We start from the raw sequence: 24,868 nt of genomic DNA on the forward strand, positions 1-24,868 counted from the left end.
AAAGGTCTAAAAAAATTACAGATTCAACGTTTGTATGTTTTCTGATGCTTCGTTGAATCTTTGTCGAATTCTCTACCCCAACACTGTCTCTATAATGTCGAATTTTTTCTCTCTATGTCGAATCTTTCCTCAATATGTAGAATAATCTTGGTCTAATAGAGTTAAGGTTAGGCACATTTGACCACAGGTTCGATAGACACAGATCTCTATTGTCAGCGTCATGTTAAATCTCCTATCTATATCAAACTGTTGTTGCAACGAAAATAAAGCATTTTTTATGTCGGATCTTTCGGTTTTCCGATTCTGCGCGTTCATTTTCGTTTGTTAAAACAATAACGAAAATATCCCAAATTCAGAACAAAAATGCATTCGGACGAAAACGAATGCATATGTCTACTTTACATCGTCTAACCAAGCACAGATCAGCTTGGTTAGATGTGTCCCCTGGCTGTACCGGACATCACTTCTGTTTTCATTGTTTGCATGTGAGATTGAGTCATGGATTTGCTTCAGTCTCACAGCACTATCCCTCCTCTAGTCGGCGGTTGTGTTCCCGTCCTCTGGAAAGAGCTGGAGAGCCCGGGAGCCACAGGAGGAGGCGAGCTGCCGACACACAAGTTGGGAGGCACCATGCTGCCAACTCTGTGAAAGTGATCGGCAGCTTTGGAGCTGCCGCAACATTTTCACTTTGAAGCCGGAAGTCATTGGGGTTTATTTGCTAAAACTGGAGAGTGCAAAATCTGGTGAAGCTCTGCATATAAACCAATCGGCTTCCACCTAGGTTTACATTGATGTAATTTGGCATGCGATTTGACATGTCAATTTGACAATTGGCGGCTATTGCTGGCAATGGCACCATCCGAATTGGTGCAGCGCTGACTTTGCGACGCCGCAGCAATTCCCAAAAGTAGTTTCTGTACTACTTTTGGCAACTTTGGGTGCGTTTCAATAGACATTTGTGCAGGAACCCGCACAGATGTCTCTAAAATCGCCCTCGAAGTCGGACTGACATGCGGGTATGAAATTGCGCAAGTTCATCTGTGAACCTAGGCTCCATGTTTTATTGTCAAAGCTTAATTGAAAAAGCTGAAGTTAAAAGCTGCTTTGCTTCCATGCACAGCTACACATGGTTTTGCACTCTCCAGTTTTAGACAACTCCATTGTCTTCTTATCCTTCAAAAGACTGGACAATATCCTCTATATTGCACTTTGCTGAAGTTAAATTGTGTTGAGTTCAACTTCTGTCTTATTAAAGAGTTCCACTGATTGCGGATGGTTCCAAGTCAGCAAGTGGCCATTCTATCTGCACAGACTGGATTTAAAAGGGAAGTATTGAAATCTTTTTTTTTTTTTTTTTATTTAATCATACTTACCTGGGTGGATGCAGCATAGGTCCCTTGCCGGCTCTAACACTGAGAACCAAGTGATTAAACACAGTTGATCGCTCAGTGTTCTCACAGCTCCCTGAGCAGAGAGACGCTTTCTGCTGAAAACGAGTCACAGGATGCGCAATCTGCACTCCTGTGATCTGCAAGAGAAGGACAGCCAAACGAGCTTTGGCTGTACCTCTCCTTCAAGGAGGCATGTCATTACATATATTGAAGTGTAAACAGAACTCTGCCCCCAAAAGTATTCAAACTTTAATGTGCTGGAAAAGATTGTTTGGTTTGGTGATCTTGGGAGCTATAGCAATGCATGCATAACTATTAGTAGGGCCAGCCAAACCAGACAGGTTTATGACTATGACCTTAAAACCTTGACACAGTGTTCCTAAAGGTTGAGGGTTGGGTTAACAAACCCATCATTAGAAAAAGGGTAAATGGTTCTAGAGGCAGTTCAATCTGGATCTTTCAAGACTCTTTGTAATGCCCTTTATAGAGGGTTGAGAATCTCATACCCATCTTTAAATCCAGCTATAAAAGTGGTAAGCAAATCCTGTTGTATTACTGTAATTAAACACAATCTCATGAAAGCTTGTTGGTCCCCAGATACTCCAATATGGTTTAATCCAAATCTTCCAGAATTCCAATCACTACCAGACCCCTGTCTATGGGCTGCTAAAGCAATCAAACATTTGGCTGATATTTGTGATGGAAGTGCATTGTTCACATTTGACAGGCTAAAAAACAAATTTCAGCTCCCCAACTCTTTCTTCTTCAGGTTCCTGCAACTCCGACATGCCTTTGAATCGCAGTTCAAGTCACTTGCGATTTGTTTAGAGCAAGATGATTTGGAGGCTCTCATGTGAGATGCCGATCTTGGTAAATCATTATCCACGATATAGAAGACATTATTGCCTTCCATTTAGGTATGACTGGATTGATTGCATTAAGTGTGGCATGTGGAGGAACAGGAGCTGGACAGTGAAGACTGGGTGGATATGTGGGATTTGCCCTTTCCAATCATTAATTATGACCAGAGACAAACTGATCCAATTCAAAATACTACACAGAATTTACTATACACTACACCGTCTACATCGTATAAGGTATATCACAAAAGTGAGTACACCCCTTACATTTTTGTAAATATATATATATTTTTTTCATGTGACAACACTATAGAAATAACAATTTGCTACATTGTAAATTAGTGAGTGTACAGCTTGTATAATGCCTCGTACACGCGATCGGAAATTCCGACAAGAAAACCGTGGATTTTTTTCCGACTGAATTTTGGCTCAAACTTGAGTTGCATACACACGGTCACACAAAATTCTGACCGCCAAGAATGCGGTGATGTGCTCACATCTAACTGTTCTTGTCAGAATTTCCGATCGTGTGTACAAATTTGATGTCCCCTCAAAATAACTCCACACTTAGCCAATAATGTCTAAACCGCTGGCAACGAAAGTGAGTACACCCCTAAGTGAAAATGTCCAAATTGGGCCCAATTAGCCATAGCCAGACTCGTTAGTGTTATAAGGTCTCAGGTGTGAATGAGGAGCAGATTTGTTAAATTTGGTGTTATCGCTCTCACTCTCTCATACTGGTCACTGGAAGTTCAACATGGCACCTCATGGCAAAGAACTCTTTCTGAGGATCTGAAAAAAACAATTGTTGCTCTACATAAAGGTGGCCTAGGCTATACGAATATTGCCAAGGCCCTGAAACTGAGCTGCAGCACAGTGGCTAAGTCTATATAGCGGATTAACAGGACAAGTTCCACTTAGAACAGACCTCACCATGGTTGACCAAATAAGTTGAGTGCATGTGCTCAGCGTCATATCCAGAGGTTATCTTTGGGAAATAAGTGTATTCACCCTAATTCTTAGGCATGTTGGAGACATTCTTGTGAGTCTGCGGGCTTTGCCCATATTTTTTGGAAGTGCTCGGAGATCCAGGATTACTGGTGGGAGGTATCCAAGTTTATTTATGATTTGACTACCATTACTGTTACCTTTTAACAGTCAGCATTTGTCTTCTTGGGTTGGTCCACTCATTTGCTTTTGCTAGAGCGACATGCACTTTACTGGGTATCCTCCTTTTTTTTTGCTAGGAAGGCGATTGTACTCAAGTGGAAGTCAGACAGACCCCCCACTTTGTCCTTTTTGGAAGCAACTTGTAAATTCAATAGTGCCCCTTTACAAAGCTACTTACTTATCTTGGGTTGCTCTAAGAAATATGAGAAGTTTTGGCATTTATGGACGGATTAATGTAAAAAAGGGGTAGTAGTGGCGCTTACCAATTTAAATGACAAATAATTAAATAATTAAAATATATCCAATAACGCACAGCAACGTATAGAGCTTGGTCAAAGTAACCAATGAAACGTGTTCCACTCCAATTTCCTTATAGTCCCTCATACATCAACAACCATGATGTGAGGCATGGAAAATGTGAAAATAATGAAATCCACAAAAATGACTAGAACACCAAATTGTAGTCATCCGATAAAAATATGTGAAACAATTAATGCGTGATAAAATCCAGTGCAAACAATAATATGAGATAAAAATGCAAATAATAAATAGTAGTGAAATATGCGTGATAAAGTCCTGTGCGAACAATCAATATGCAAATAATTAATACTGGTGAAAAAAATATATACATAAGAATATATAATAAAATCCAAAAATGGATGGAAAAAAGACACCCTAAAAAATATATATGAATGAGAATAAAATTCAAATAAAAAATATAAAGTGCACCAAAAATGTGCAGGTGGAAGAATCAATAAATAATCAATAAATCATGTTCAGACCATAAGTGTTCAAAAAATACCAGTGCTTAAAAAAATCCAAAGTGCACAGTGCTGTGAAAAATATATATAAAGTCCAAAGAACAATCAAGTGCTTGATTAAATCATTCGACCATAGATTTCACAGAATGCTCTCAACAAAAGCACAATACAATCTCCATAGTGTAGTAAGTAATGATGCGTTTTAATGAAAAAAGTGTAGCACTCACATTTAAAATCACTGTAGTCAGCATGCAGATGATTACAGGAAACAAGGTAATAGCAGCAGTTCTCCGCTCTCGGCCGCGAGCGGAGATGACGTCACCGACGGCACTTCTCTTTCAGCTGACGCGTTGCGTGGCAGATCAACGCCACTTAATCATAGAACCTATGATTAAGTGGCATCGATCTGCCATGCAACTTGTCAGGTGAAGAAGTGCCGTCGGTGACGTCATCTCTGCTCGCGGCCGAGCAGAGATTAAGCACTGGTATTTTTTGAACACTTATGGTCTGAACATTATTTATTGATTATTTATTGATTCTTCCACCTGCACATTTTTGGTACACTTTATATTTTTTATTTGAATTGTATTCTCATTCATATATATTTTTTAGGGTGTCTTTTTTCCATCCATTTTTGGATTTTATTATATATTCTTATTTATATATTTTTTTCACCATTATTAATTATTTGCATATTGATTGTTCGCACGGGACTTTATCACGCATATTTCACTACTATTTATTATTTGCATTTTTATCTCATATTATTGTTTGCACTGGATTTTATCACGCATTAATTGTTTCACATATTTTTATCGGATGACTACAATTTGGTGTTCTAGTCATTTTTGTGGATTTCATTATTTTCACATTTTCCATGCCTCACATCATGGTTGTTGATGTATGAGGGACTATAAGGAAATTGGAGTGGAACATGTTTCATTGGTTACTTTGACCAAGCTCTATACGTTGCTGTGCGTTATTGGATATATTTTAATTATTTAATTATTTGTCATTTAAATTGGTAAGCGCCACTACACCCCCTTCTTTACATATGTATTTCGGTGCGTGAGCACCTTTTAGTAGTGGCTGCTGCTTTTATTACTATTTTAATATTTTATCAGATTAATTGTCAGTGTCCTTGGTTAGTTTGGCTTTTGCGCATTAGTTCCCCACCATTATACATATATGGACGGATTAAGATTCCACAGTGGACAAATATAAATCTATTGGTTCATTAATTCCAATTCCATGAGCATCTGACTCAAGTATAAGTTTGCCTTTAGAGTGGTGTGCAGTGTTATGGGTGGTGGTCCTAATTGGACAGTGGGAGCAAGTCCTGGTGTATAGGAGGGAGATAATTCTTCCTTGGTCATATTACTACTTGCACTACTTATGGATGTTGAACTGGGCAATGTGTGTTAGATGTTAAGTATATAAGTAAGGTTTACTTTTATGTTCAGTACTTGGTTATGTACAGTTGCTAGCTGGGGTAGGCCCCAAGGCTATGTTTTGTATTAAATACATCATTTTCTAATAAAGAGAATAAAAACATGATATATATCATTGAAAGTGTTTCACTATATCTTTTCATGCAAAAATTACGTATGGATCATGTCAGAAACCCAGAACTGTCCTCTGAGCGCAGTGCACATTTCCTGTGTTATCTCAGGGAGAAAAATTGTCCCTTCCACTTTTTATCTTGGATTAGAGAACATTTAAGCCATCCATACATGAATCGAAATTTGGTTGGTTCAGCAGGGAGCGGAAAAGATGTGATCCATGTATGGGCAGGCTGATTGTACCCAAGTTGATCCATGGATTGACTTGGGTACAATCAGCCTGTCTGATTTTTCTACATGTGATTACTGCCAGTGGCTATAGCTGCTAGTAGTAATCAATGTATACTGCCAGCCAGGAAGGCTACCCATTTCCTTTCCTTCCACCCATGGCAAAGGAAATAAAATGTACTCATCTTTGACTTACTTTAGCCTCTATGTTGTGAAGATTGTGGACATTGGAGAATTTAGAATTTTTGCAAAAGACAGCTGGACAAGGCTGACATCATTCAGTCCACAAAAATCTGTGTGTTTTCCCCCACAATCATATAGGAAATTAGTGCATTTTTGGGATATCAACAGGTGTTTTTATGTACTTACAGGCTCTTAAAACGGGATAATATGTGAAAAAATGTACATGTATTGCAGGAATGTATTACATTTGTTCCTTATTTTGCCTTGACTTACATTTTAAAGGCCCTTCAAGTACTATAGGGCTGTGGGAAAAAAAATACTCTGTCTTCTCACTACCTTGCCTGCCCAAGGCTGCAGTTGTGTTTCCAACATGCAGCGTTCCCAGGGTCTTCTGAAATGTATAGAATAAGAGCCATGTACACATCTATAGTTCAGTACAATATTTCTTTTTATGTCTAAGCTTGACAACATTTTATAGGAAGCACAGGCTTTCTCACAATAGTAATGCTGCTCTCTCTTTGTACAGGCTGGGCACCTGTGTTGAGAAGATTGATAAAAGGGGCATGGGGAAAGCTGGATTATAGCATTATCTATGCAATTTCATATATACAATGCGATCTTTTTGTAAACAAGATCAGTACATATGCAGTACACAGTATGGATATTTAATAAAAATGTTATGTAGCGCATGGTCGAAAGATTTTCACTTGCCATAAAAGTGATTCCATCAGATAATTAGTAATAAGTTCATTACCAATAGTCAATAATAAATTCATTCATTAACGTATCTACTTTTCCCTGTCTTTCCTATTAGTGGCACCAAGCTAGCAACATGTTCAGGTGACACAACTGTTCGGATCTGGGATTTTGCCAAGTCAGAGTGTATCCTGACATTGGAAGGGCATACACATGCAGTGTGGGGTTGCTCCTGGCATACTTGTGGTGACTTCCTAGCTTCCTGTTCCTTGGACAACAACAGCAAGATATGGGATCTTAACAGGTATGTTATACTTTTCTGTTGTACATTTACCTTTGATTTATTATTGTATGAATGGTCTTCTATTTAAAGAAGCAAAGAGCAATAACCAGTATGGGAATCAAGTGGAAATCATGGGGCAGATCCTCAAAGAAATTACACCAGCGTATCACTTGATACGCCGCGTAATTTCAAAATCCCTGCGTAGTATCTTTAGTTTGAATCCTCAAACCAAGATACGACGGCATCTGGGTTAGATCCGACAGGTATACGTCCTCGTACGCCTTTTGGATCTAAGATGCAATACTTCGGCGTCCGATGGGTGGAGTTCACGTCGTTCTCCGCGTTGGGTATGCAAATTAGCTATTTCCGACGATCCACGAACATACGCGCGGCCGTCGCATTCTCTTACGTCGTCTCTAGTCGGCTTTTCCCGGCGTATAGTTAAAGCTGCTTTTTTGCGGCGTATAGTTAGATTTGCCATGTTAAGTATGGCCATCGTTCCCGCGTCGAAATTTGAATCTTTTATTTTTTTTGCGTAACTCGTCCGTGAATCGGGATAGACTTAAGTCACGTCTAAGTTAAAAAAAATTACATCCTTGCGACGTCATTTCGCGCAATGCACGGCGGGAAATTTAGAAACGGACCATGCGCAGTTCATTCGGCGCGGGGATGCGCTTCATTTAAATTAAACACGCACCCTAATCGCTGATTTGAATTCCGCCGCAAGAGAGACACTACGCCGCCGTAACTTACGGCGCAAATTCTTCCAGGATTCGAACCAGCCAAAAGTAAGTTACAGCGACGTAGCGTATCTCTGATACTCTGCGCTGATGTATTTCTATGTGGATCTGGCCCCATGTTTTTTGGCATTGCCTGCCATAAACTAGTAAAAGTTGATTTTTTTTTTCTATGAGTTAATGATGGAATGTACAGCACAGCAGATGCTTATTAGGATTTATTGACGCCTCCACAGCCACACAAGTCACTAGAACAGAGCATATCTATACTTAAAAATAATACGTTTCATAGGACTTTATTAAAGGTGGCTGAATTTTTTTGTAAAACTCAACTTTTTACAGAGTAACTTTGAAACGTAAATTAGAATGTGTTGGCTTATTGAATGTTTAGCTACTTGATAGAAAACTTTTTCACTGAACTACAAAGAGAACATGTTTCTTTGCTACTGTGCCTTTGATATCTTTTTTTTTATATATTTCTTTCTATATCTTATTAAACAAGATCCTAATTGTACTATTTTTAGATGTCGTTTGTTTAGGATCACTTTTTCAAGTCACTTTCTGCCTACATATATTCAGTAAACAAGCAGACTTTTTGCCAACTTGATTAAGACTAAAACTGAAACACTGCGGAAAACATATTTTTATGTAACTAACTCAGCCTGCATTTAATTTGTGAAGCTACCATTTGTGTTTCTAACTCAGAACAAAGGATGTTTGCTGTTTTATTTAATTTGCTGTTACAAAAAAGGATTTGTTTTTTCCTTTTTGTTTCAATTTTTTTTATGTTAATAGCTTTGTTTTGAATGTAATTGTCTACTCTGTTTCCACTATTGCGTCTTCACGGCATTGTGTCAATAAAAAAACAAAGTGGTGCGCTGCAATGTACTAATACAGTGAAGATATTCAATTAAATTAGAATAAACCTGTTTAAATGTCATAATGCAATAAACATATAACACATAATTGACTAAAATATGTCCATAAATAATGTGAAGTGATCACTAATAATGCGTGAAAAACAAAATTCAAATACTCAATAGAAACTCGTTATTTCTTTAGTGCTCAGAAAAGTCCCTTTGATATATTTGTGTGTTCTTTGTGTAAATTCACACGTGCCACCTCTGTGTTTACTAAACTCTCACCTTTATGTGCCAGATATTGCACGTAGTTAACATCATTAACTCAAGTAAGTAGTTCTACAGATGATTTCCCAGTCTCCTGTATATTAAGGGCCTTCCAGATAGCATTTACAATGCGTCCAATGTTAAAGTGTTACTAAACCCACAACAGTAAAATCAGTCTGTATATGCAGTAAAGCATGCTTGTTATACTCACTGTGGAACCTAATGCCGTGTACACACGATCATTTTTCGGCATGAAAAAAAACCCAACGTGTTTAAAAACGTCATTTAAAATGATCGTGTGTGGGCTTCACATAGTTTTTCGGCTTCTGAAAAACGACAAAAAAATAATTTGAACATGCTGCATTTTTTCACATCGTTTTTTAAAATCGTTTTTTGTTTTGTTAAAAATGATCGTGTGTGGGCAAAAACGACGTTTTAAACCCGCGCATGCCCAGAAGCAAGTTATGAGACAGGAGCGCTCGTTCAGGTAAAACTACCATACATAATGGAGTAAGCACATTCATCATGCTGTAACAGACAAAAAAGCGTGAATCATCTTTTACTAACAAGGAATCGGCTAAAAGCAGCCCAAAGGTGAAAAGAACTTCCCCTTTAGAGTGCCGTCGTACGTGTTGTACGTCACCGCGCTTTGTTCATCATTTTTCAAAAACGATGGTGCGTGGGCAACATCGTTTTTAAATGATGAAGTTGGAAAAATGTCGTTTTTTGGACATGCTGAAAAACGTTTTTTCCCATGCCGAAAAACGATTGTGTGTACGCGGCATAAGAAGTTAATCCTCTGCATTTTATGAAAAGGCTGTTTGATCCTGTATGCACAGATCCTCCCCTTCTTGCATTGTCTCCAAAACATGTCCGGATAAGATAGAGCTACTGGAGTCAGGCTGCACATGCTCAGTTTGGTGTTTATTGCTAGCAGGGGCGTCCCTAGGGGGGGGCCAGAGGGGGCCCTGACCCCCCCAACATCATGCTGTGCCCCACCATGTGCCCCCCCCCCAAAAAAAAAAAAAAAAATTTTTTTTTTTTTTTTTTTTTTGCAATTTTTGTATTTTGCTCCCCGAGAGGGAGAGCGTCCCCAGTCAGCTCTGCGGGGGATTCCTCCCCCTCCCTCTGCTCGCCATCACTGCATAATGCGAGCGCTCACACAACCAGATATTCTAGCCTGGACCGTGTTTAAGTGTGTGCACTGCAGACTGCAGTACACTGTAATCACTGAACTACATTATCTCCATCCCTTCTCTCTCCCCCCATCTGTCTCCTTCCCCCTCTCCTGTTCTTTCAAAACATTCACAATTTACTTTCACTTTCAGTTAGGCAGATAATATACGGTGCAAATTTCTTTCCTGCATCCACAGATTGCAGGAAATAAACTTGCATGATTCCCCCATCAACACAGACACTGCTGACGGGAATATCCCTCCTGCCCAGCAATTGTATTCTCCCGACAAACAGTGATTATCACCAGTGGCTATACAGCAACCACTAGTGATAATTATAAGAGAATCTGCTCATTAATGGTTCAAATCTCAGCCAGTTTCTGCTGAACCAGCTGAGATTTAAACTGTCTATGGCTGGTCTTAGCTCTTAGGCAGCCCATACATTGATTAGCACTGTGGAGTGTCGGCTTCCTGGCGTGATCGGGCATGTGGGATTTCAAACACACCCGAGCCCATCTCTATTGGTTGTAGACAGTTGAGCTCCCTGCAGGTTGCTTAGCAGCAGTGGACCCTTCTCTGACATGCTGATCGGGATGCAATCCAGGTGATGCTCTTAGTCAAATCCTAGTCATAATATTCAGTGATTGTATTGATAAAAGCCCACACTTTACAGGCATAGAGCCCACATGGCTGCTGATCATACGGTTGATTATATTTATGTGGTTGTACTCTTGAAGCTAATAAATACTGTGTTTATTAGATCTGACTGGGAGCATCACCTGGATCACATGCCGATCAGCATGTCAACAGAGAAGGTTATACAGCATTACTGCTGCTAGGTGACCAGCTGGGGGCTCGGCTCTCTATAACCAATAGTGCCAGCCTTCCCCTGCATGCACCCATAATGTCACCAGCACTAGGTCCTAATAGACTGCCGCTGCTGCCAAGGAGACAGACGCCAGACCAGCGCTGTAAATAGCAGGGACAGGACAGCTGGGGATCCCCACTGTGGCAGAACACCAGGGCCCGGTGGCAAGACAACCTTTGCAACAATGATAGTTCTCCCACTGCTTTGGACCCTTATATTTTCTTGGTGTGCTGGTGACATATATCTCTTGTTTTCTGCCACCCTGGGGGGCTCCAGTATAGTAGGAAGGGAGCTCACTGCAGAACATATGAAAGGGCCCATAGTGGGATCGTATTAAAGGGCCCCAGGATATATATATATATATATATATATATATAATTGCATTTTATAGTTGGCCCCCCTACTTTTGTCCCTGTCCCCCCATGTGCCCCCCTAAATATGAAAGCTGGAGACGCCACTGATTGCTAGAGAGTTTTTTTTTTCTTGGGAGAGTGCATGTGATCAGCACAGGGCCAATCAGCACTGTCCAGACAGAGGGTCAGGGGTCCTGCATCCTAAAAGGACAGCCAGTGCAGTATAAAAACTCATCCTACAAGATTTAACCAGACACTGATAGACATCACAAGACTGCTATATACTGCTGATGAGAAAAGGTATTTAGCAGTTTATATTTACTAAAATAATTGCATTTCCATGTTCTGTGTACTGTGGGAGACAAGATCTAGTGAATGCAGGGTCCTGGGTTTAGTAAGAAGCCTCCCATGGTGTAATACTTAAAAACGCGCCTATTTATTGCTAAAATAAAAAAAAAAACTTTAAACCTCCACGGAGATAAATAAAAACATGGGCAGAGTGCCCTCCTATGTTACTTCCGGTCTGCAACTACCTCCGGCACGCAGTACACATTATGTCGCAATTATGTGGATGTTTTTATTTTGTTTTTCACATATAATTAGTGATCATGTCACATTATTGACAGACTTATTTTAGTCATTTATGTTTTATATGTATACTGTATTCCATTGTGACAGTTAAACAGGTTTAATCTAATTTCATGGAACATCTTCACTGTTTTGGTACATAGCAGCGCACTACTGTGTTATTTTATTGTTCAATATTGTGAGAACACAAGTTTGGTGTTTGCAGCCACTTCACAGTTATTAGATTATATTTTGATACACTAAGGCTGCAATCACACGTGATCATGGGTGGAATCACCACAATTCCGCCCCACAATTTAAAATGGCTGCAAAACGCAGCCCAATGTTGCCGCGATTTGCGTAACGGCGCAATTGGGGTACAGGGGGAATTAACCCTTTTGGTTGTTGTACTTTCATAAAAAAATAAATAGGAAATTGTGGTTACCATGAGTAACAACTATGTTTTCTTCAGACACATTTCGCAAGTTTGGCAAGGTAAATGCTTCTGGTCACTCCTTGCTTGTTTTTAAACGTTTTATATGACATGTTATAAAATAAGTATATAGAAGTATAGAGTGAAAAGAAATGGTTAGACTTTAAGGTAATGTATTGTTATTTGGAAATCCTTTCTTTTTTTATTATGGTCAGGACTAAAATAGAAGAAAAATATTTCTGTCGGGTTAATATGAAATGTTGTATATTCATTGTTTGCATTCTCTTTTTGAGCCAGCAGGTGGAGCTTTAGGCTTCTTTTCATAAATGTCTCCATCTAGTTAAATCGTCTTTTAAAAATCTTTTTGTTTACAAGTTCCATAGCTCAAACTGTAGTTTACACACAACTATCTTGCCTTTAAACTAGAACTACAAGCTTTTTTTTGGTTTTGAATGGCATTAGCCAAGTAGGATTCTGGTATAGGTTATATATTTTCCTATATCTAAAATAGGAAAGGTAGGGGGTTGTTTAGCTCAGTGGTAGAAGTGTTATGTAGTCTGTGCCAGTATGAACTGTGGTTGTAAGGCATGCCAGCCTACTTTTATTGAACAAGGTAAAGAAAAGTTTGAAGCAAAATAGTAGAACATGCAGGGGGGTTGTCACCAGCAAAACAGTTCCTAGTTATTCCCGACTCTCTGATTCCAGACTTGCTTATCCACCTCAGCTAGCTCTAGCATGGAGTGCTGTCTCCAGAGTAAAGCACCTCTCTCCTAAATGGAGGCCACAACTGTCTCCTGACGGGAGCCCTGAGCTTTGGCCAGGCCTGTCATTATAAGACCAATAAAAGATTGCTGCGCTAGTGTCCAAAAGAATTGCATAATAAATGCAAAAAACTGTCCATATATATGTCTAAACACTCCTCATGATTCCTTGTAAAGGGAGGTGAAGTATAAGATGTGCCCTTACTGGATAGATAGACTCCACGTTATAGGAGCCTAGAAAAGCATGGATTCACACACCCCTTTAAAAAGGAAGTAAACCCTCTAAAACATTTGCTAAAAAATAAATGAGCATAACATACTAGCTCATTATGAATTATTTACCTGAGATCAAAGCCCCCGCAGGGACCCTCGTTCCTCTCCTCCGCCATGATACCCGAGTGACTTCCGGTTTTCGCTGCTCCGGCGCTGTGACTGGCCGGAGCAGCGATGACGTCACTAGCCACTAGTGACGGCAAAATCACCTTCACTAACGGCACGCTCAGTACGCCTGCGCCGTAGACATCGGTGCAGACTTTTCTGCAAATATCTCCTTAACCGTGTAGGTTAAGGAGATATTTCTTGCACCTACAGGTACGTCTTAATCTAGGCTTACATGTAGGGCCAAGTGGTTTGTAAGGGTTTACAACCACTTTAAGGATCCATCCATGGAAAACAGACAAGATGGCATTGGAATCAGCCTTGCTGGTTTTTCCTTTTCCTTTTTTCGCTCATGCAAGTAATATAAAAGAAGTGAGTGATTGCCACATAGTGTGAAACCATAGTATTTATTGAATGAGTCCACAAGTCCAACAAGAGTAAAAAATGTCCTGGGCTAAAAGATTCTGCAGATCACAAACTGGCATGGTAAGTTGGGCATAGACTCCACCCAAGTCATTTTAGGGCTGTACTGTACCTGGACACATACCCAGCTGGTCTTCTGCAACCACCTTAACACTGGGTTAGAGATTTCTACCCTCCCAAAACACTTTGAAATCTACAAACTAAGGACCCCGACCTGGGAATACCCAAATCTGGAGGAGGCTGTTAAAAAAAAGTCTTCTATACAGTACTCGTAATCAAGACTTCTGAGCCCCACACGCTGCATGTGTGAACCGTGTGTCCTTCCTATAACAATTTTCACAGTGAAAGCCTCACAATATAACTGTAGGCAGTTATCTCTACATAAATAGAGACAGATTTGTTCAAGGTCACACATCCCTCAATGCTTATGCTTTTATAATTATTGAAAGGATATTTTTATTGGCCTGTTATTTCTTTATAAGTCTGATACTGTCACTAAAGGCCTTGGTTACAGGACAGTACCACAGCCTCTTAGTTTAATTGGTCATAATATGCCCGATTTGAAATCCCAATGGCCCCTTTCCTCTCCTGAGGATGACACATCTGCTGCCTCAATCATAGTAGCAAGTCTGTGTCATGCTTTTTGACAGCAAAGGTTAAAATGGCTCAAATCCACAATGACCTTTTTCTCTTCCTGCCTCCTTCTCAGTAAGACGTTCAGAAGAGAGCGTGTAAGTGTCATCCATCAAATGCAAGATTGTGGGAAAACATAATAAAACTTTAAAATACCAAAGGTGCGAAGCAGCATATCACAGCCATACCAGCAACTGTCTCTCTTCCAACGGGCTGTGATAAACAGTAAATAAGAAATAGCCACTAAATAACTGCCTTAGCGAGTGTAATCTCTCTCCTCAGTAGCTGAAAAGAATGCCGTATTTCATCAAGCAACTCATTTCATAGTATGATAACGTGCAGAGTTCCCTTACAACAAATATACAATTTCTTGTCAGGGCTGCTCCATAATGCATTAGTGACAAACTTTAAATCTGTCTTATAGGACAGAAAAGGAAGCAGGTTACCCTCAGAGATCAGTAGCAAGAGTTTAAACAGGACATCTGTATAGCTATATACTGTACACTGCTGTTGTATGAGAACACAGAGTTATTCTGTTGTGTATAACAAGGATAGGTAATGCAGAACATTGCTTAGGATGGGCATCTGCGAAGATATGTATGTACAGTACTTCAAGGGGCACATGGGTAATAAACGGAATGCCTAACCTTGTAAATTATAATAAACTAGTAAATGTGCGCTCATTCATTAATGATTTAACCTCCCTGGTGGAACTTCCGCTTTAAGCACTCCTCACCCCCTTACATGCCACACTTGGCATGTAATGGTTTCTTTTTGGGGGGGGGGGGCTTCGGTAGGATTAGGACTTCTTGTCCTACTTCCACTTACGGGCCGCCTAGGCGACTCCTCCTCTTGCCTTAGGTTGGCCCCTCCCTCTAGGCAATCTCCTGGGACACATGACAGGTCCCAGGAGATCGTCTGTCCACTCCTAGAGCGCAGCATGACTCGCGCATGCGCAGGGAGTGCCCAGCTGTGAAGCCAAAGGCTATCACGGCCGGGTGCTCACAGTGTGAATGGAGGCGCTGGCGGAGAGGGGGGGAGACGCGCGACGCTCTGGGCGGCTGCATTGCTGGACCATGGAGCAGGTAAGTGTCTGTTTATTAAAAGTCAGCAGCTACACTGTTTGTAGCTGCTGACTTTTAATAAACATAAAAAGGCTGGAACTCTGCATTAATTCTGTCCAAACAAGAGTCTAGTAGACATCCCGGGTATCGCTGTCATTACTTTCAGTGTTTGTGTGATGACAAATTTCCCCACAAATCACTATCGCTCAATTCTGCAAGTGGTTCTAATTTATTATTGCTGTTTTCTAGCTGGTCTAAAACCGCTTTTGACGTAAAGTCATATCCAAGTTGCATCCATCCAAAGCTGCATCAAAGTTGCACTCCAAAGTAGGTGTACCTTTGGAGAGTCGTACAAGTGTGAATGGAGCCTGAAGCCCTATACACACTATCAGTTTTCCTGCAGGTTTTTCTCTTCAGGTTTACCAAAACCATGTAGTGTGAGGGCCTGTCTGATTGCATACAAATTGAAACTCTAATGCCGCGTACAGACGGTCGTTTTATGCAATGTAAAAAAACTACGTTTTCTGTGAAGTAAAAAATGACATTTTTGAAACTTCAATTTTCAAAAACGACGTTGCCTACACACCATCGTTTTTTCACAATGCTCTAGCACAGCGAGGTTACGTTCACCACTTTTTTCCATTGAAGCTCGCTTCATAACTAGCTTCTGGGCATGCGCGGGTTCAAAAATGTTGTTTTAAACGCCGTTTTTTGCTACACACGGTCAATTTCTGTGACACAAAAAACGACGTTTTGAAAAACGACACATAAAATTGAAGCATGCTTCAATTTTTTTTTGTCGTTTTTTACAAGACATAAAACAACATTTTCCCTCACACACGGTCAATGAAATTGACGTTTTTAAAAACGTTGTTTTTTTACATCGCATAAAACGACCGTCTGTACGCGGCATAAGGTCCCGTACACACGACTGGATCTGTCCGCTGGGATTTATCCGCGGATCAGTTCCAGCAGACAAATCCGGTCGTGTGTACGGCCTAGCGGACATTTTTCGGCGGACATTTGTCCAGCCGACCGGTTTTCAAGCGGATAAAAATTTCTTAGCATGCTAAGAAATCTATCCGCTGGAAACCTGTCCGTCGGACGTGTTCGGTCGTCTGTACAGACTCACCGGACACGTCCGACCGTCCGCCATCCCTCGCATGCGTCGTACTGATTCGACGCATGCGTGGAAGCTTTGAACTTCCAGGGCCGCCCACGTCGCGGCGTATTCATCGTCGCGGCGACGGCGCGGCCACGCCCCGCGTATTGTTTACGTGCGGATTTCTGTCTGATGGTGTGTACAACCATCAGACAGAAATGTCCGGGCGGACATGTCCGCTGAAAACGGTCCGGCGGACCGTTTTCAGCGGATTATCCGCCCGTGTGTACGGGCTTTAAGGTTTGACCTCATATTAGATGGTTTTGGTAAACCTGAAGAGAAAAACCTGCAGAAAAACCGATAGTGTGTATGGGGCTTTAAAGTTGCATGTGACACCTTCTCCACTTACCCATTAGTTGTTTTGTGCTAGGCAAACAATGCAGGACTACATAAACTGCACTCTTGCACTTTATTTAAAAATGTGCATACTTGCAGGAAAGGATGGAATTGAGATTGGGAAGTGACAAACAATACTGTCAGTACCCAAAACAGCCTTTACTTGGAAACAAAAGTGATTGTCCAGTTTCTTGCTGCCCAAGTTTAACCTCCCTGGCGGTATGAATATGTCAGATTTTTGATGCTGAAAGCGATACAATTATTTTGCATGGAAATTTGGCGTTTTATAGTGTAGGCCTGCAATTCTTAGGAATAACTCACTGAAATCTGTCCAAACCAGAGTCTAGTAGACATCTTGGGTATGATGAAGTTTGAAACACAAAATCATACATTATAATAAATAACAAAAATTATAATAACACTTTTTATTCAATACATTTTAGTCAATAATATAATCAAATCAAAAATACAGTTTTTTTTTTTTTTTGGGGGGGGCCAAATAAGGGTACAATATTACTAGTCATATTGCTTCAGTAAACATCCCGGGTATGGTACATTTTGAAACATGGGACTGCACAAGGTCCAGAGTCACAATCAGGTTAATAGAAACTGGTTTCCTTTCTGATTTTCTTTTCAGTCTCATTATGCTTAGAGCAACAAACCACACACATCCTTGTGGGTGCTGACTTATTTTCCGTTGGTGGGATGTGGTCCATAAAGTGACGACCAGTCAGGCGTTCCGGGTTGACAACGCCAGCAGCACGACATTCAGCTCTATTCACAGCCATTGGTGTTTGGTGCTTCAGAAAGATCATTTTGGCAACTTTCTAAACAAAGTCAGCATGAACCGCAGGCTTGTCACTTTTTTTTTTATTTTTTTTCTTCAGAATGAAGGCATTCCACAAGCATTGCTCAAGAAGATCTTCTTTTAATACTTTTTTTGTTGTTTTCTTATAGCTGGATAAAATGTCATTGCTTGGTCAGCTCTGTCAACACCTCCCATGGTGGTGTTGTAGTCTATCACCACTTGTGGTTTCATTATGTCTTTTCTACCATTTGTGTGTACTATGACAGTGGAGGTGTTATGAATGTATTAGGCACACATCTTTTTTGTCGCACCATCTCAGTGCCTTTATTTTGCTTTTCTGCCAGGCAACCATTTCTCCCGTCTTGAGCTTTTTTTTGCCAAAGATTGGCGGCATGTCTTGCTGGTTAGCCCTAAATGTTCCATAGGCATCAGTTTTGTTCTGTAGAAGGAACTCATAGAGTTCAGGAGATGTGTAAAAATTGTCTATAGTTAAACAATAGCCCTGATTTAGCAATGGCTCAATCAATGTAAGAACTGAAGATGTTGCCATTCCATAATTATTGTATTTTTGGTTGAATTTGGTTCCTTTCCCAGTGAATAGGACAGAATTCCAAATGTAACCAGTGCTCGATTCACATAGCATGAATGATTTTATGCCAAATTGTGCTTTCTTTGATGCCATATATTGTATCCAGCTAAGTCTTTCCTTGTAGGCCATTAGACTTCCGTCTATACTGATGTCTCTATCTAGTTCTGTTGAAAATTGTTCTGATTAATTTTATATACCTCCCAAATCTTCTTGAGTTTTGGTGCTGGATGAGTAGTTTATTCAAATTCTTCATTATTTTCAAAGTCAAATACTTCATTATCAGGTAAAATTTGTAAAATTTCAATGGAGTGGCTAGTAATTTGTTGGTTGTCCAATACCACTACTGCAGGGCTTTTCCCACCACTCCCTGAAGAATTATTAGGCCCAGAAATGTCCTCTTTGGTCACTGGTTCCCACTTTCTGCTCCTTGAAAACCTCTGATGCGTAGCAGCTTGTTGCTCCTGGTTACCGGTTTGTCTTTGTAACTATTTTTTCAATAACCTAATCGGTCAAAAATAGTTGGAGGTATGCCAAGGGGTTGACATCTTCAATATTCACTTTGATACCAGGTGCTCCAGTAAATGGGAATCTTGGGGGCGCTGCGTGATCCATACCGCAGTCAATAGAGCACTGAGGTCAGTCGCAGGATCATCGCTAAGATCATTTTCCTTGTCTGATGACGAATTTCCCCAGAAATCGCTATCACTCAATTCTGCAAGCGATTTTGTATCGCTATCGCTGTTTTCTAGCAGGTCATAAACCGCTTTTGAGGTAGAGACACGCTTTTTTGATGCCATGGTCATTCTGCAGTTTCCAGGCAGAACGTACAGTAAAACTGCAGGCAAGAAAACTAGACAAAGTACTGGGGGGCAAACTAAGATCAATTTATTTTATTCAGTAATGTAATCCAATAAGATTAAAATGTATTGTGTGTGTGTGTTGTGACTTAAGATTTATTTCACATAAACCGCTGTGGTAGTTACTAAAGCCCCGTACACACGATCCGAAAATCGTACGAAAAATGCCGCTTTCGAAACGATTGTACGATAATCGGATCGTTAGTACAGAGCTTCTGAGAGCCGATCAAGACAGTTCATCCGATTTTATTCTATCGGACATGCACGGAAATTTTTTCGTACGATGCCAGATCATACGATTTTCGTTTAATCAGTACAGCTGTCGTTCGAAAATGCATTACAACACATGACATCACTTGCGATTTTTTATTCTGCCGTACGAGAATTTTCGTGACTTTAGTAAACTCATCAGATTCGACGTGAGATTAGCATACAAAAAAAAACGGATGATCATCGGGTCGTGTGTACCGGGCATAAGTCAGTGGAACTGATAAAATCACCTGTGCAAAATAATGGAAAGCCTGAAAGCATGACCTGTTGGGGTGCCTTGAGAACTGGAGTTGAGAAATGCTGGTTTAGAGTATGCCTCTTCCTACTCTTCTGTGTTATCACACTTTTCTGTTACTTCTTGACATGCTCTGCTTAGGGTGACCACATTTCCAAACTGCCATTCAGGGACACACCCCCTCTCTCACCTTCCCCAAAACAAGATGAGGGGGGGCGGGGGCAAATGTAGTCTTGGGGTTGATGGGGAATTTTGGCGGCGGGGTATTTGTCTGGTGAATGTGCCACTTGCCACCAGATGCAGTGCCGCTTGCCACCCATAGCCTGCCACCAGATGCAGTGCTGCTGTCACTCCCTCTGCATGACCCACGTGCGTAGAAGGAAAGGAGTGGTGTCACTATCTTGAGAGTGAAGATCACACCAGTCCCTGCTGCTTGCTTCCCGCTGGTTGCTGGAGAAGGAGGAGGTGCCAAGGTGGGTGGGGACAGCAGTGCTGCACTAGGCGCAGGCCTCGCTCCCGGTCTCACTGTTTGAGAGTAAATTGACAGTAAAGATGCCAGGCAGCGCTGGCCCTAGCAACCAGTTCTGGAAATGTAGTTATTAGTAAGGGGGTGGCTGTGTCCTCTATTTCATTCCGGGACATTGTATTGTCCCAGAATGAATGTGCCCGGAACCCAGGACAGAAATGTCAATTGCGGGACAGTCCCGGGCAATCCGGGACACGTGGGCACCCTAGCTCTGCTCCATCTTTGCACCAGTCCTTGCTGACATCTGTGGTGGTGCACTGTCTACAGTCCTGCTCATGTTATGTGCTATCTATTATTGAACTGTCTGCATATGTAGCATTTATGTACTATTTTGCTGTCATCTATACTCCTGACTTAACAAATACTCTTAGTAGACATGATTATAAGTAGTACTGTAACAAAACATTTTGTGTACTATAGTTTCATATGCTGTATATAAACTATATTGTCAAAAGTATTGGCCTTTACACGCACATGAACTTTAATGGCATCCCAGTCTTAGTCCACAGGGTTCAATATTGAGTTGGCTTACTGTTTGCAGCTATAAAAACTGCAACTCTTCTGGAAAGGCTGTCCACAAGGTTTAGGAGTGTGTCTATGGGAATGTTTGACCATTCTTCCAGAAGTGCATTTGTGAGGTTAGCCACTGATGTGGTAGAGAAGGCCCGGCTCGCAGTCTCCGCTCTACTTCATCCCAAAGGTGTTCTTTTGGGCTGAAGTCAGAACTCTGTGCAGACCAGTCAAGTTCCTCCACCCCAAACTCGCTCATACATGTCTTTATGAACCTTGCTGTGTGCACTGGTGCACAGTCATGTTGGAACAGGAAGGGGCAATCCCCAAACTGTTCCCAAAAGTTGGGAACATAAAATTGTTCAAAATGTCTTGGTATGCTGACGTCTTAGGAGTTCCCTTCACTGGAACTAAGGGGCCAAGCCCAACCCCTGAAATACAACACCACACCATAATCCCCTCTCCACTAAATTATTTGGACCAGTGCACAAAGCAAGGTCCATAAAGACATGCATAAGCAAGTTTTGGGTGCAGGAACTTGAATGGCCTGCACAGAGTTTTGACCTCAACCCAATAGAACACCTTTGGGATGAATTAAAGAGACGACTGCAAGCTAGGCCTTCTCGTCCAACATCAGTGCCAGACCTCACAAATGCGCTTCTGGAAGAATAGTCAAATGTTTTTATAGACACACTCCTAAACTTGTGGACAGCCTTCCCAGAAGAGTGGAAGCTGTTATAGCTGCAAAGGTTGGGCCAACTCAATATTGAACCCTACAGGCGAAGACTGGGATGCCATTAAAGTTCATGTGCGTGTTAAGGCAGGTGTTACAATACTTTTGACAATATAGTGTAGGTTCCTCTTTGAGACCATGGAAAAACAGTTAACCAAGTGAAACAAATATAGCCAGTGTGCCAAAGTCATGTTTGCAAATTGCCATTGTTAAAGGTTACCCTGTTATATATTTTTATTGTTCATTCAAATTCCAATTATGAGAAGATTAGCCATTGGTTTTATTCATTGTTATGATCTTATGCTAAGCGCCCTGAGCACAAGAATACTTTACCTAAGCCAAAAAAGATGATTACTTATTTGCCAGTAGACATCTCAACATTAATGGGGGTCATTTTGGAGGTCACTTAATTTAATTTACCTTATACATTGCACCTTTTCAGGAATTTAATATAACCTTATAATTTTCTTGCGTATATTTTGTTTTTAAACATATCTCATTTTACCCTTTATGAAATAGGACATGTGAATCAACGCCTTTACAATGTGCATCATTTAGGACCGGGCTATGTACACTTGAAATGCAGCATTAGTTATTGGTGCACTTTCTGGCAGTTCTTGTGATCCTCATTGCAGTAGAAGTTTATTATAGACAATGGTCCAATGCACACAGGAATATAATGTAGCATTTGCATATTTTGTTAATGTGCATCCATAAACAACGACTGCAACACCTGCTGGCTTTGACATAGCAGCCCGTATCCATTCCTATAGCTTTGCTTTTGGACACTTCTCTTGTCCTAAAGAAGAGAACTTGCCATGTCCACCAATTTTTATATACCATTCTAACTAAAGTACTGGACCTGCACGCATCTACAAATCTGCTTCTTCCTGATGGGGCAGACTATGAACAGGAACATGGGGCCTGATCCACAAAAACCCAGCGTAACTTAATTTTTCCCGTTTAATTACACCGCCGCAAAATCTCTACCTAAGTGCCCGATCCACAAAGCACTTACCTAGAAATTTTGAGCGGTGTAACTTAAATCCGTCCGGCGCAAGGCGTTCCTAATCTAATGGGGCAAGTCCCATTTAAATTAGGCGCGCTCCCGCGCCGGACGTACTGCGCATGATTTGTGAATCGCGCCGGGTAAAAAAAGTTGCGTCGGGAAAAAAAAGAGATGCGGCGGAAAAAAAAAATGAAAAAAAAAATTTGACAGCGTCGCGGGAAAGAAGGGTCTACTTTTACAAGGTGTACTAACTTTACACTTTGTAAAAGCAGCCCTAATTTTGTGACGGCAAACTAATACTTATGGAGAAAAAACGAAGCGTAAAAGCTTTTGTGGATCTCCGTAAGTGCTAATTTGCATACCCGACGCTGGATTTCGACGAGAAATGCCCCCATCGGCGGCTGCGGTACTGCATCCTAAGATCCGACAGTGTAAGTCCCTTACACATGTCGGATCTTCTGCCTATCTATGAGAAACTGATTCTGTGGATCAGTTCCATAGATAGAAACAGGGATACGACGGCGTATCAGTAGATACGCCGGCGTATCCCTTTTGTGGATCAGGCCCTTGACTTCTATTCAAATCAAGGGTCAACCTCTCTCTGGAGGCTATTAGACATACAGTACAAACAGCTACTAAACAACTGTCAAGTCCAATAAAATAAAATGTATAAAAAGTAAAGACTCTTTCTATTGAAGTGATTAAAAAATCTTATGTGACTGGTAGCCACAGTTTCTTATTCATAGGTGGTTGCCAACGTTTTGCACTTCTCTTCATTAAAGCGGAGTTCCACCCAAAAGTGGAACTTCCGCTTAATCCACTCCTCACCCCCTTACATGCCACATTTGGCATGTCATTTTTTTGGGAGGGGAATGGGGGCTTCACTAGGAGTGGGACTTCCTGTCCCACTTCCTCCTTCCGCCCAGGGACCGCTTAGGCCAGGGGTGTCCAAACTTTTTTGAAAGAGGGCCAGATTTGATTAAGTGAACATGCGTGAGGGCCGACTAGTTTGCCTGACATTCTTTGAACCATTAAAATGTGGTCTAAGTGTGTTCGTCTGAGCACTAATACACTGCCCAATAAGAATTCTCTTGCCTTTGTGGCTGTGTGTGGTGAAGAGATGAGCTTGGGCGTGTTATTTGGATATACTGTATATATTTCTTTTGTGTCCCCAACGAATCCCAGAGCGCTGCTTAGGACTAAGGATGAGCTCGGGCGTGTTATTTGGATATACCGTATTTATCGGCGTATAACACGCACAGGCTTACCATTGCCATGAATGCAGCCTTACCATTGCCATGAATGCAGCCTTACCATTGCCACCAATGCAGCCTTACCATTGCAACCAATGCAGCCTTACCAATGCAGCCTCACATGTGCCATAAATGCAGCCTCACATGTGCCATAAATGCAGACTTACCATTGCAATCAATGCAGCCTTACCATTGCAACCAATGAAGCCTCACATGTGCCATAAATGCAGCCTCACATGTGCCATGAATTAAGCCTTACCATTTCCATCAGTGCAGCCTGAACAATGCCCATCTGCAGCCTCGGAGGGCAGAGGGAGGGGGGCGGGACAAGTGCCGACAGATTACAAACAGGAGAATCTCTTGTTTACCCTGTGGCCTCTTTAATACAAAGTCCCACCTCCTATGATAGACAGAACAGTCGTCCAATGGCATCCCAGGAGACGGGACTTCCAATAGAGACGCTGCTGAGTAAACAGGAGATTCTCTTCATGTAATCTGACAGCGCTCGTCCTGCCCCCTCCCTGTCCCCTCCAAGGAAACGCCAATAAATACAGTATATATCTTTTGTGGCCCTGGGGGCCACAAACAATATATATATCCAAATCCCCAGGGGGCCATATTAAATCAACAGGGGGGGGCCTCATTTGGCACCCAGGCCGGACTTTGGACATGCCTGGCTTAGGCGTTACGTCATATCACATACGGCGGCCCCTCCCTGTAGGCGATCACCTGGGACACATGACAGATCCCAGGCGATCGCCTGTCATATCAGGGAGCGCTGTGCCATTCGCTCATGCGCAGTGAGTGCCCAGCTGTGAAGCCAAAAGCTGTCACGGCCTGGTGCCCACAGTTATAATGGAGGCGCCGGCGCCTCGCTGGATCGTGGAACAGGTAAGTTTATGTTTTTTAAAAGCCAGCAGCTCCCCT

General features: G+C 41.4%; 1 protein-coding gene across 1 annotated transcript in view; it reads left to right on the forward strand.

Moving 5' to 3' along the window:
• Positions 1 to 24,868, forward strand: part of SPAG16 (sperm associated antigen 16) — a 1,251,920-nt gene that overhangs the window by 623,191 nt on the left and 603,861 nt on the right. Inside the window, exon 12 of the mRNA XM_040357476.1 lies at positions 6,970 to 7,155. Coding sequence (XP_040213410.1) covers positions 6,970 to 7,155 — 186 coding nt within the window. The remainder of the gene's footprint in view (positions 1 to 6,969; positions 7,156 to 24,868) is intronic.

This window comes from Rana temporaria, chromosome 6, assembly GCF_905171775.1.
Source record: "Rana temporaria chromosome 6, aRanTem1.1, whole genome shotgun sequence".
Lineage (NCBI taxonomy): Eukaryota > Metazoa > Chordata > Amphibia > Anura > Ranidae > Rana > Rana temporaria.